At 31.6% G+C, this 15003-nt stretch overlaps 1 protein-coding gene across 8 annotated transcripts in view; it reads right to left on the reverse strand.

The window, feature by feature from the left end:
* The window catches only part of LOC106663447 (tyrosine-protein phosphatase Lar), a 312386-nt gene that overhangs the window by 275622 nt on the left and 21761 nt on the right, over window positions 1-15003 (reverse strand). For all 8 annotated transcript variants that reach the window (XM_024229112.1, XM_024229115.1, XM_024229109.1 and 5 more), the window contains exons 2-3: window positions 14274-14302; window positions 186-264 (exon numbers count right to left, since the gene is read on the reverse strand). In XM_024229112.1, coding sequence (XP_024084880.1) covers window positions 186-258 — 73 coding nt within the window. In that variant the 5' untranslated portion in view covers window positions 259-264; window positions 14274-14302. The remainder of the gene's footprint in view (window positions 1-185; window positions 265-14273; window positions 14303-15003) is intronic.

Raw genomic sequence — 15003 nt, forward strand, 5'->3', positions numbered from 1 at the left:
CCGTTTTTTACAGCCTCTCCTTGAAAGTAAATGTTCAGCAAAATAAAGGAACCGATTCTAGAAAAATTTATTGACATATTTTGTTGGTGATGTTTTTCATGTTATCACATGATTTCTCCTCGAGGCAAAAGCTCCATAACGTTCGTCCACGGGCGCGTAGTAAACAATATGAAAAATCAACTCACCATGCTGACCGTTGGTGATCACGGCCAGCCAGCAGAAAGCGACCAAACGGAGAGTGCCAAGGATCGTGAGCATCTCTTCCTAGAAGGAAAACAGTTAAGAGAGTTTCGTACCATACCAGATCATACCCTCAGTCGCCGCGCAGGCCCCAGGAGAGACGCTCCGGGGAACTTGTCAAAACGATATTTTTTGGGGGGGAGGAAAAAAGGAAAAAGGGGGCCGGGAACTGTCGGGTAGTGTTGAAGATCTCGCCCGAAGACACCTGGAGAATTATTAAGAATTAGTATAAAACATTTTTGTCCTTTTAATTCAAAACCGTACATTTAAAGAGATAATTTATTGAGAAAAAAACCACTTAACTTCCTACTATATGTAAAATTCTGGGACTTCTAGTCATTTATACTCAAACATACAATAAACAGATCAATTCACTCAATCATTATGTTCCATCACATCATAACACAAACCGAACAACATAAACTGTTACTAACTCTCACTAAACTGTACATTCACGCTAATATATAAAATGCTCAAAGGAGAGCGTGTTCGAATACATAGAAAGCCACTGCCTCCATGATACAAAGACAAAACCTGAAAATTTAAAATTCTGATCGGCAGTACCAGCAAGACTAGGCAGATCCGGCTAATAAATATATTAAATGATTCTAGCATGAAGTAACATACAGTATTAAATTATAACCAACATAAATTGAAAAAAATGACATTTTTACGTAGAACATGTGTCGATATTAAAGTCACCAGTGGCGTAATCACGATGGCTGATCTGAAGAACAGCTCGAACATTACGAACTAGACAGAATATCCGATTTTAGGGTTGAAAAACGATTTACTGGATTAATTTAAACTTTTCCTTAGGTTTTTCTAACTCGTGCAATGATTCAACCTGTTCGGAAAATAGATTATATAATTCCTGAGAAACCGAACGAGTTTTTAATTATACTTTTTTTAGGTGATTATTTGTTCCGTAAAGGTGTAAAGGGTGCTGGAAGGAATCGTTTCAAACGCACAGAACAGGCGGCTGTTTACCATCTAAACACATAAAGAACGGAAAACAAGATGAAAATCGGGATCACGTGATTTGAACCATCATGCCATTATGAGGTATGATCCGCACGCTCGGCGCCGATAAAACGATCCGGATTTTTGATTGAGAGCAGTCGAATTTGATCCTCTTATAAAAGATATCGAGGAAGGGTTAAATTTTAACCGAATAATCTTGGTGTTAAAAGACAAACAGAAATTTTTAAAAATAAATTTTGGAAGTTTTATACTTACGATTTATAATATCATGGGCAAAAATTGAAAAGAAAACACTGGGCTTTAGAGTACAAAAATTTTTAGAAAAATTTTCAATGAGAGATGTGAAATATTGCTTTAAAAATGGTTTTCCATATTTTTCATAAAGTCGAACGAACTCCAGGAAAAGAAAAAAAAGCTTAAGTTTAAAAAATTGCATTAATTTAAACTAGAGGTGCTGCTGACAAAATATTTTTCGAGAATTCTTATAGGTTGAATAGTTTTCAAGCGAAAACTAGTAAATTGACACCCTGTAAAGTTTTAAAGTCTTAATTGACGATTTTCCCATCAAATAAACGATTTTATAATTTTGATGTATCTCTTTTTAATTTGAAATAAACCTCTATTGATGTCAAAATAACCCATTGTAATATCAAATTAACTCTTTTTAAATATAAATTAAATTTCAAAGTATTCCTGTTTAATTTCAAATTAACCCTTTTTAACTTCAAACAAACCCTTTCATTTCAAAAAATCATTTTTTTACTTTAAACTAACGCATATTATTTTCAATATAATCCTTCTGAACTTCAAACTAACCAATTTTAATTTCAAATTAACTCATTTTAATTCCAAACTAACTCGTTAATTGTAAATTAATCCTTTTTAAATGTAACTTAAATTTCAACCTAACCCATTCTAATTTCAAATTAAATTTTTCTAATGCCTAATTAATCCTTGTTAAATTCAAACTAACCCATTTTAATTTCAGATTCTTTTGAGTTGGTTAGTATCATTGCTGTGGAACACCATAATTTCAACCTCCACTGAAAACCATTTTAATTGCAAATTAATTTTTTTTATTAACAAACTGAGATTTTAATTTCAAATTAACTTTTTTTAAGGTCTGATAAACCCTGGTTTACTTCACGCTATCCCATTTTAATTTAGGAATTTGTTGAGTTGGTTAGTACCCTTCCTGTGGAACACATAATTTTTACCATCCCCGAAAACCATTTTAATTGCAAATTAACTTTTTTTAATTTCAAACTAACAGATTTTTATTTCAAATTATCTCATTTTAAGGTCTATTTACAATTCAAATTTTCCCATTTTAATTTTAAATTAACCCTTTTAAACTTCAAATTAACCCTTTTAAACTTCAAATTAACCCTTTTAAACTTCAAATTAACCTTTGAAATTTAAGTGTAAACCTTTTTAATTTCAAATTAACTAATTTTAATCCCAAACTAACTCATTAATTGTAAATTAATCCTGTTTTAAATGTAACTTAAATATCAACCTAACCCATTTTAATTTCAGATTCTTTTGAGTTCGTTAGTATACTTGCTGTGGAACACCATAATTTTTACCACCATTGAAAACCATTTTAATTATAAATTAACTTTTTATATCATCAAACTAATAGATTTTAATTTGAAATTAACTCTTTTAAACGTCTAATTAATCCTTTTTAACTTCACGCTATCCAATTTTAATTTCAGATTTTGTTGAGGTGATTAGTATCATTGCTGTGGAACACCATAATTTCAACCTCCACTGAAAACCATTTTAATTGCAAATTTTTTTTTAATCAACAAATCGAGATTTTAATTTCAAATTAACTCTTTCTAAGGTCTAATTAACTCTTTTTAACTTCCCGCTATCCAATTGTCATTTCAGATTTCGTTGAGTTGGTTCCCATTCTCTGGAACACCATAATTTTTACCACCCCCCAAAAACCATTTTAATTGCAAATTAACTTTTTTTTCCTTCAAACTAACAGATTTTTATTTCAAATTATCTCATTTTAAGGTCTAATTACACTTCAAACTATCTCATTTTAATTTTAAATTAACCCTTTTAAACTTCAAATTAACCGTTGAAATTTAAATGCAAACCTTTTTAGTTTCAAACAAACTCATTTTAATTTCAAATTAACCCTTTATCTTAGGCAATAAAAAAACTTAAAGAGATGAAAGATAAAACTAAAATAAAATAAAATAGGAAGGGGAAATAGAAACATTCAAAGTCCAAGATAGAAAAACGAAAAAAATCATAATTCTAACCAAAACATTACTGATGGTAATATGCAGTGCATAAGCAAACTGCCAAAACAGCACATATGAACAAATGTAAGGTAAACTACTTATTATTCAACCCAAATTTGATTCCATTTTCGTAACAATATTAGCTAGAATTTTTTTATTATGATTATGTTGAAACGATTTTTTTTTACAATGAATTTATTTATTTAATAGCGATTGCTAACTTTTTTGGGATGTCCGCAACCGGTCCAAAAAATATTTTTTAATAGTTGATGTTTAAATTCTGGCTTTTAAATTTAAATTATCACAGATTTCACTATTTTATGGAGGAGGATTTAGACTGGAAAATCTCTGTATAATAGTGAAACAAGAGATAATTTAATGTAATAGTACAGAGGGAAATTTCATTACATGCGTCTGTTAGACGAACCTTTCGAAAGTATTATTTTTTTCATTGTTCCTATTAAGAACATTTCTTTAATCTGCTAATTTTCACCGTCAAATTGGGATATTATTTTTCCAGCAATGACGGGAAAATGCATTATCTCAAATACTATTGTACTTTTTCAATCTTAAAGCATTCCAAATTGATTCTCCGAGGAAAACAATTCTTTAAGTTCAATGAAAAGTACTGTATTCATTTTCTTTTTACGTCTCCTCAACGGACCTTCGAATAATTGTATATTCCCCAATTAAATTTCTTTCACAGAAAAACCCCTCAAAACTTTACATTATTTTCTCCCCTAAACTCAAGAAGGCAGTTGCCATTCATATTTTTGCAATGATTCATCAGAAAGCCTATCAATAAGTTTATTATTAAGTAAGTTTTATTTGTCCGTCGTGTTTCGCTTTGGCAGTTAGACCGTTTAATTCTACCTTTCCCCCCCTCGAGCTTGAACATCTGCGGAAGGGTCAGGGCGTGATCCGAATATATAAAATAGAACATTAATTTATAACATCGTTAAATTGAAATTGAGGACACGGTTTTTTAAAAATAGAATTTTCCTTTTTATTGTTTTGTTCGTTAGGAGGAATTGATGAGAAGAATATTAAATTATTTCTTTGAAATGTACAATATATATTTATAGTTCAATTAATAAAGGTTTTAAGTTGAGATAAAAAAGTCAGTGTCACGAGCGGGATTCGAACCCACGACCTTCGGGTTGATACGCCGCTTGAGCCATCGTGACTTCGATCCCCTCGGGCACTAACTTCCCATCTCAACCTCACCTTTTTGCCATTTTTCAATGTCGTGTAATCGGATTGGATTCACGGCGACAAATGGCAAAAAGGAGGGAAAATTCAAACGGTGGGGTTAAGATGGGAAATTAGTGCCCGAAGGGATCGAGGTCACGAGAGCTCAAGTGGTAGATCAGCGGCGTATCAAGCCGAAGGTCGTGGGTTCGAATCCCGCTCGTGACACTGACTTTTTTATCTCAACTTAAAACCTTAATTAATTGAATGTTATTAATTGGTCAAGCGGACCACGAAAAATAGTGAATATATTTATAGTTAGCAATAATCGCATCCCAGTAGAACTTCATTTATTACGATATAACACTGTGTAAGTAAGTAAAATATATAATATATAATCAACAAACTATTCAAACAAGTTAAAAACCCACCCACAAAGAAGGGAGTATTAACATAAAAAAACTGTCGAAAATAAGATTTTTTCGGTTATTATTTAGAGGCAAGAAACGGGAATAAATAAAGAAAAATTCACACTTTGAGCCTTGAAGATGATCTCAATAAAGATCGAAACGTTGCCACGATAAAGAAAATGTTTTTCTGAAACCTACATGACACCAGACCGCACCTGACGGTTTCAGAATAATTATTAATCTGTAATATTACATTTTTCATTTAATAAATTCTCTCATTATTTCGCATTTAATCTACCCCTTTCCTAAAACCAAGATTTTACATTCAGGGATCATTTATTTAATTTTAATTAGTTTATTTGAAATCACATCATTAATCTACATCCTGAGAGATCCTAGCGGTTCTGGGTTCGAATCGCGGCAAGACTCAAAAATTTTAATTGAAAATAATTACTAAAATAGATAATAAATATATATAATACAAATAAGTATTAAAATGGTTATGACATTCAACGGACACTAAGCTACCATCTAACAATTATTTTCCCATGTTATATGTTTTCTTAGCGTCCTCGATAAATAACCAACATACAATACTCGAAACCTCATTAAAAGAAGTTGGCTTTTTTTGAAAACCGCAGTTTTCACAGAGGTTTTGCCTGGAGCAACGATTTTTTGAAATTCTTCACACAAGTATTACATTACATCATATATAGGTTTGCTCCAGAGAAAGTGGATTTAACAGACTGATTGCTGACTTAGAGTACGATCAAATATTGTCTCGAAAGAAACACGTTTCTTTTCACATTAGTAAAAATTTTCACCATTGAGCAGGTTCATTTTTTAAAGTATACAGCAGAAATTAGAAAGCCCGTTAAAACCCATACTGATTTGATTTAAGTTTTGACCATCTTCTTAAAAAAATATACAACCCTGGAGCGTATATTTTAAAATCGAGCTCGATTTATTTGAAAAATGTATAGGTAAAGGACAAAAATTTTTTATAGGCTTTATTTTGTAAAAATAATAAAAATAATCTTAGCTTTCCGATGTAGTGAATAAGAAAATCCATTTTTATTGCATTCTACTCCATTTGCAGTCCACAACCGTACATTTCTTACCCCACAACGGTCAATATTGTATATAATTTTTTTTTTAATTTTGAAAATCCATAATGATAAAAAGACTAATAATTAATAATTATATAAAGACCAACTTTTATTTTGATTTTATTAGATTATACTTTAATCATGTTCTATCGTTTTTATTAGATGCTTCATCTTTCATAGTTTAATATTTAAGATTTAAAATAAAACGGAAGGACAGAAAATTTCGAATTATTTTTCAAACATTTTGTTCTTTCATATAATACATAAAACATTTTATAAAAAAAATATTACAAGAATCTCATGTCATGAGAATGGTTGTCTGCGGATACCTTATAAAAGAGACGTGACTTCACACAATCACACAGACATACTGAAGATGGCGAAATGCCCCAACACTCAGACTCACTCAGCAAGATCGGGAAGTTCAAGATAATCGAAAACGCTCGAATTACTTACTAGCAGCGTGACAAACAAACCAAAAAAACATACCGTGCAACCGGACTTATTGTTTTCCAGACATTAAAATATAGTGAACAATTTTTTTTTAATAGATTTTTTCTAGTTTATTTCCGTACATTGCTCAATAACCGAAGGTCTAGTCAGGTACAGACACGCAATGAAGCGATAAAAATAATTTAAGAAAATTTTATCGTATAAATCAACTTCCACAAACATTAATTTATTTAAAAAAAATTTAAAAAAAATAAACTTTAGTTTTTTGGGACCTTAACGCCAAGAAAATAGAAAGTTCGTTGGGTTTACATCAAGAATTTAGGGGGTCCATGCATGTTCCTTGTATGAAAAGTGAGTTCCTTTCGCTAATACGACCACTAGTTCAAATATCCCCAAATTTTAAAAAAATGTTAATTATGACACACTAAATTTTTTTTAGTAGGGTTTATAAAAAACATCAAAAACATAATAGAAAATAATTTATACAATGTCAAACTTTTACCCTAAGAATATTTTTTTCAACTTTTGCGATTTTTTCGCATTGCAACCCCTGAGAATTTTAATAAATTGTACACTAATGTTGTTCCATGTGATGATAAATTATATGAAATATAATGAAGTTGGATGGGTTTCATAGAATCTGAGAAACTTGTAGTTATGAGCCAAAAAACGGAATTTTTCACGAGAAGAAAAAAGCTAGAAACCTCGGGTTTTTGTCAATCAAAGAGTAGATATAGATGGAAATCTTCTATTCGATTTCGATCATTTTGACATTGAAATCAAGGCAAAAACCTAGGTTTTCCGTTATTAATGCATATTTTCTGTCTTTCGTCGGCGCGATTCGACTGAGTCCCGGAATTTATTTTGAAGATTTACCTTTATTACCAAATGACTTGTTCCAAACCACACAAAGAAGAAAAAGATTGTCTGCGACCAAGATAAGAAAACGCACTATTTTCACTTCTGAACGCAAAAACATCATCCAATAAAATGTAAATCTTCTGTTTTCAAATTACACAATAATGCTAATAATAATCGCGATATAAAGAGTTGACCAAAATCTTAAAAATAAATTTAAAGAGAAATTGAAAGAAGCGGAAGTGATGAAGCAAGGGATTTTAAAATCACTTTTCACATTTTTTGGTAAATAATCTGCAGTCAGTTATTAATTAGAAATAGCTATTAGTCATTATATAGCTGTATTAACAGTTTATATTTTTTTATAACATAAAATTGAAGGATTTATACAAAATTTGTTTGACTTTATCCTAGTTTTTCAGTTGATCCTTGCCTGAGGATTATTTCCAGTTTTTTCAGGTTTTTCAATTCTGTCAAAATTTTGGTTAAAATTAATTTACTGATCGCTTTAAATTTAAATTACAAAACACGAAGTGCTCAGGTTGATTTTCATTCGATATTGCGATATTCAAATTTTCTTTTAACCACATTTCCTGATTGGAAGAGAAGAAATTTTCACAAATGATCGAGAAAGTAGAAAAAATTAAAAGATTTTTTCCCAGGGGTATCAACCCTCAACAAGACTAGTACTCACTGTTGCAAATAGAAGGGTCATAATATATCATTTTAGAATGCGAAGTAGTTCGATGAAGCCAAAACCAAGGATATACAAAAAAGAGAAACCAAGCAAAAACGGAGAACTAAAAACTAAGAAGAGACAATAAGCCAAAAGGCCGCAGTGGCAGAGAAACACAATCTCGGCCCTTCCTAGTATACATGATCATAACTATCCCCGAGATATGTAGTGGCCCGTTAAAACAACAGAATTCCTATCCAAAACCGATTTTACTCCATAATTTTCAGGCATGCTACTTCGAATTTGTTTACGATTTTTCAACCAATTTTGAGAAAATATATAGCTATATTAAAAATATTATTATTTTCTTCATGTATGTATTTATTTGTTTTTCAATTATTATTTATTTTTTTAATTTGTTCATTATGTTTTATTTGCGGAAAGGTGAAGAAATTCGGCGCCAAAGATGCTAAACCTGGGAGATATGTCGGTCTTGCTGGTTTAGCCTATCTTCTAATATTTTCTTCCCTAAGCTTAGATTTTTATCTCTTTAAATGTTTTGGTTTTTTTAAAATAATAAAATAAAAACTTACGCTTATCCTCTTCTTGCGATTTATTTCAACTCGAATCGATAGGTAATGTACAAGAAAAGTAACACTTTAAACACAAAAAATTGCACAGGCACTGGGTTATTTTTTGTTTAAAAAGAACGTTTTTTTTATAAACAAAAAATTTAACTTGTTAGTCGTTATATAACAATTGTTTTTCTAAACTAGAAGAGCACTTATTTACAAAAAGAACACGAGGATACGGCATAATTTCCCGTCCATAATGAGCTCGGCCCTGTTGAGTGTGAGAGGGAGAGAGAAATAGAGAAAAATTGTACTTTCTCAAAAGAGCTATCGCGTCCTGACGGACCGGGAGGCAGACGCGTACTAGCGGAGGGGGCGGCACGGTGGCAGCCCCCACCAAAGGCTGAAGAGGCGGGGGCAGGTATAAAAGAGAAGAGCACCCGACGCCCATCCAACGACGGCACACTCTCGCCCAAAACCGCCCCCTGGCCGGTCGCAGCCCCAAGACACGTGAGTTTTTTCGCAAACTTTTTTAATTTTTTTTTTTAAACTCAATTTCACTGCCTGTTGAATGCACTTATATAGCACGATTCTATATTTCTTTCAATATTTGTCTATTGCCAACTTAAAAACTTACACTTCTAAATTTTACAAAAAAAAAAATTATATTGCAATCTACATTTTGTAAGATTTCTTAATTCTTTTGTCATGAAATACTATTTTTAACATGATATTTCTTCGTAAAGTGGAAATATTTTATCGCAAAAATGCTAAACAAGACCGTAGTAAGTTTAGCCAACAATATAAATAATTTCCTTCTCTCTTTTTCTTTCAGTTAATTTTAACTTAACACTTCAATCTCTAAAATTCTAAAAAAAAAATTTAAAAAATACAATTTCGTTGATTACATTATCAAGTAAAAATACTTATCGCTTGGGATTTTTTTTGCGAACTCAATAAAAATCAACAATAAACAATATGGATTTATTATAACAATTATGCCGGAAAAATGTTGAAAAATGCTACAAAATTGGCGAACAGGTTAGTCCTTCTTAAAAAATACCAATTATTTTTTGGTGCGCGGACCGCGAGGAACACGGAATTTGGTCGTTACCGATGATTTTCCTCCGCTCATCCTCGCTGTGTTCGGCGATCTAAAACTTTTTTCTACCTCAGACATACAGGGTATCACATTAAACATTTTTTTTAAATATATATATTTATGCTGTTTGCTGTTAAATTCAGTCGACTTTTTGCCAAATGTATTTTATCCTTAAATCCTCAAATTAAATTAAAAATCCTTCACTTTTTAAGCATCTAAAGGTGTTCGCAAAATAAATTTCCGAGCACCGTATTTTTTCCAAATGATTAAATTCAAATTTACTTAATAAGAAGAAGTGAGTATAACAGTTCATCAACATATCATTTTCAAATTTAATTACTTTCTTCTATCTTCAAACGCGTTTTGAATTCCTTGTAAATATTGAAATACATTATAAAAATTTATAATTAACCAAAAAAATTATAAAATATAAAAATAATTATATAAAATTATATTAATTTTTTATATGTGTAAAATGTAAATAAAATTTCAAGTATAAAAAGAAATATTCAAGTCATAAAAATATGACATTGATTATAATATATACTTCCAAAAATAAAATTAAAAACTAGCACAACTATTGTATATTGTTAACGATCAGCATTCTCGTAAAAAACTCCTTTTGAATTTAAAGCTTGATCTACCTGATTTTTAAAGCATTCTTTGTTAAACATAATGAATTCTGGTATACTCTTTTTTTCCTCGTTTTACATGACCTATCTAAAGAAAAAATTTAAAAAAAGTTGCGCAGGTTGAACGAAAATGTAAAACTGAGCTGGAAAAAGTTTCATGTGTGGTCGGTTTGGTTTACAGTGGAATAAATAGTGATTTATTTTATAAACCATCAAAAGGAGCCGAGGATTTCAATGAAACGTCATAGCGCCGTATTTTCGTCGTGGATCGCCACTTTTTCAGTATTTTCCCTACCTGAAAAATCACTGTTTTTAGAATGTTATAAACCGATTTTTGAAATAATTTTTACAATAATTACGCAGATGTTTAAGAAAATTTATGCCTAAGGAAATGTAAAAAATACATTATAGTTTATGAGAAAAAAATTTATAGTTCGAAAAAACCGACAATATTTTCCTTAAATTATTAAATGAAAATTCTTATCAAATAAAAACTACACAGGAAAATTTTGTTAACTATTCGTCATACATTCCCAATCGGGCAAACAAAACAAGTCAAATTGATCGAACATTATTTGAAAAAGTGTCCCAATGTGAGGAGACTTTTTCCCATATGGAAAAGATTGGTCTTTTCTCCCCAATAATAATACAGTCTCGTTCTTTTTGGATTTATTCATCTCCTTTTTCGCAGCTAAGCTGATGTCGATGTTGAAAAAAAAAACTGCAATATCTTTAAAAAAAATTCTTAGAAAATTGCATTTTCTCCTTTGACATTCTCCTTGCTATTGATGGTGATTCCATCTCGATGGATGTCCTGCTCACAATTCATACGTAGTAAATCTTTCACGGATCACCGAGGTTCTGTTCCTTGACCACCTCGTTGACTTGATATAACCCCATTTGGTTTTTTCCTTAGGGTTATCTTAAAAACCTATTTTTTTACATTTCCTACAATAAGTAGAATGAATTACGATAAAAGATCCATGAAGTATGTTGGCGTGGAGTCAATTCAGTCCTTTAACGGATCATGAATAAAACGAGGATGGATGTGAGTCTGTGAGAGAGAAAAACAGTTTGAAGCGTTTTTTTAAGCCTGGCTGAGAAAGAAGAAAGGCAAAAGCCAAAAAGACCGAACGTCTCTACTGTTATTCTAAAATAATAGTATCCCTGAGTGATTCCGATAACATAAAACTCATTTTTCATAAAAGAAACGACTTACTTTAAGAATATGCAGCAAAAACAATTGTGTTGTATTTATAATACAATTGTTTGTGATACCCTGCATATCTGAGTTAGGATTTAAAAAAGAAAAATGCATATTTTACACACAAAAAACTCACCAACTAACTGGGTAGTGATACAAAAATGTTTTTGGGTAATAATAGACTGTAAATGGAGTAGAATGTTGCAAAAACGGTTTTTCTAATTCATTCGTCGGAAAGAGACAATATTATTTTTACATTTTTTCAGAAAAAATTAACTTTTTTATGCGTTTTTCATCAAAATTGAGGTCATTTATAAAATCTATGTTAAATTGTATGAAAAATGAGTCATCTACTGAATCTTTCCAGTCCACCTGATAGCTGTTGGCACGACAGAAAAATTTCAATATTGGAAGATATTTGACGAAATTTTTCAAAAATTCACTGCTGTGATGTATCTTATTGATTGGCGAATTTCTCAAAAGATGCGCCTTAATAAGGTTTCGAGTGGATGTTAAGTAGTATCAGTACATCCTATGTCAAAAAAGTACGATAAACCAAACAATAAAATCAAGGTTTTTCACCGAAGGAAAAGGCCAATTCGAATTGATGAAAAAAAATTATTACATGAAAATCTGATGACTACAGATCAATGTGGAATTAAACATTGACCTAAACGAATAATAACACCTCAAGGGTTTTGAAGATCACGGATTTTTTGTTTGTAGTTCGTCTCAGTTGAGTTTTCGGCGCTTAAAATAGGGGAATGGAGATGTTTCATCAGCAGTTAAAAATAAAAATGAGAACAGTAAAAGAAGAACTTTATAAAGACAGAAAAATCGCAAAATCACTAAAAATGGCGGAATGCCGAACCGCATCTGACAGAACCAAGCGAGAATAAGCGGACCAAAATGACGATTAATAACCAAATCACAACTATTTTATTGATATACCATATGATTTAATAGAGAACTAAATTGTATAATTTATTAGCAACAGAAAAAATACAGGGTTGGGTCGGTGGCCGCAACGTTTTAGTCATTGACACGGCGCTCATTACTGTAAGGTGAAGGTCCCGGGTTCGAATCCAGCGGCTGTGCATTCGAACACGACATACTTACAAATGAGATATTTTCAAAAACAACGGCACCCTGAGGGGTTATATGACCTCTGCTGTTGCAAACTCTCGAAAAAAAAAAACACATAGATAGTCGTGATTTTGTAAAAAGCCCGGAATAATTATGTTATGTGTTATTTCTTAACACTTTTTTTAATAAATAATTATCTACAAAATACGAACATATAGTTTCTTTAATTCATTTAACCTTTCTTTAATGAACGGATCCTACTCTCTTTATGTTAAAATCAAGCTTTATTTTTGACAATTTTGTAAAGATCCCATGCAGTATTCGCCTTCTAAGAGCGCCTAAGATTTTTCAGTACTTTTTCTTCTTCTTCTTTTTTTTCACTACAACTTAAAACGTAGCAATGAGGGTGATTAAGCATTGACTGTCACTAGAATTTTTTTGAGGCAATTTTTTTTCTGTCGGTGTCTTTCTTTCTCTGTCACTCCTTCTCTCTCTTTTTTACTTACTCTCCCGCTCGCTCGCTTTCTTTTTATCACTCTCTTTCCATTTCATTCACTCACGCCTTCTTTCTCGAGCGATCACTCTCACTCACTCACTTTCACTCTCTCACTCACTCACTCTCTCTCTCTCTCTCTCTCCCCCTCCCTCTATCACTCTTTCCCTCCCATTTGTTGGTGTTCACGTTAAGTGTAAAAAGACCCAAGAGACCTAAATTTGTGTTATTAAATAAAACGATCCATCAGTTAACCAATAATCTCTCTTTCATTCTCACTTTCTCCCTGTCCCTTTTGTAACTTCTATGTAGCCAGTTGTCAATGCCATGAAAGGATTTTGACCTGTGTGTTTTTTGTGTTTTTCATCTTGCTAGCAATCTTCTCTTTCCTCTCTCCTCTTTGACATATCATTTAACATTTGGCAATTGGTTCAGAAAGACGTTAGATGTTACAATAATAACACCGTCAATTAGATAGTGGAAAAATATGGTAGGTTGCCATTCTGCTTCCTGAGTAAACTCGACGATGGTAGGATGAACCAGTTATAGTAGGACATTGTAGTGGTTTAGCTTGGTTTACTATCATAGTCATCTTTTCCACTTTCCAGATCATAGGGACATGCTTACTTTTGATTTAAGTGCCATATTGCAAAGACTTTGTCTCTGTTATGTTTACCAAGGAGCTGTTGAATGATAGTTTCGTCCCATCATGCATTTCTTTGTTAGAAGTAAAAGTACATACCAGTCGTTACAACTACCTTAAACAGTAAAATCATAATTAATATAACTATATACAAAAATTGAGTTCATTTCATTTTCTTGAATTTGGACATAAAATAATAATTCTCCAGTTGTCTTTTTAACTCTGCGGTGTATGTTAGGAAATGGAAATATGGAAATTATTGTCATAGGTGGTATTTATAAATTGTCAGCGACATGAGGGTAATTATATAATTATTTAAAATACAAATTAAACTAATAAAATAGATAAAATACCTTGCGAGTAGGTTTTCTTCGTCAGCAACCTGCAACAGAAACAAAAATAAATTATTATGTCAACGCCCAAACCGTTGCGGCCACCTTTTTTTTTTTTTTTTTTTTTTTTTTTTTTTTTTTTTTTTTTTTTTTTTTTTTTTTGGCTCGCTCTGGTCGTGTCGCTTCAGATTTCATTATACGAGTGTTTCCAAGGCAGAATTTTTTGTGAACGGATGGACCGCTGTTCTCTGGTTCAGGGACCAGCAGTACTGATAAAAATGCTCGCGAAATTCGTCATCTTCTGAAATTTAAAATATAAAAACACCCCGTCATTAACTGAAATCGTAAAACGACGGACTCCTAGTAAACTTTGTGTCAGCCAACTGGGATTCTCGCCTTTTCACAATAGAACAGAAGTCGGGAGGTTTCCACTTCTGACTGGTGTTTACAGACCGATTTGCATAAGAAGAGGGTTCATTTAACATGGATATGTTTCAGGCTGAATGTACAATTTTTTTGCATGGCCATTTTACGTCATCAATTCGCGTTAGAGATGAGTACACATGAGTTGGGTTAGATCAGGTTAGGCGAGAGAGGTACAGGTTTACAGTTTATGTTTAAGGTTAAGTTAGGTTAGGAAGAGACAACATTACAGCATAAGTAGGTTATAGGTTATATCGGGCAACTTAATAAGAAATGTTCGAACATTTTGTATTTCCAGAAGTTTATAGACTGAACTGATTTCTAGTAT

Source organism: Cimex lectularius, unplaced genomic scaffold, assembly GCF_000648675.2.
Source record: "Cimex lectularius strain Harlan isolate CLEC.00 unplaced genomic scaffold, Clec_2.1 scaffold334, whole genome shotgun sequence".
In the NCBI taxonomy this organism is placed as follows: Eukaryota; Metazoa; Arthropoda; class Insecta; order Hemiptera; family Cimicidae; genus Cimex; species Cimex lectularius.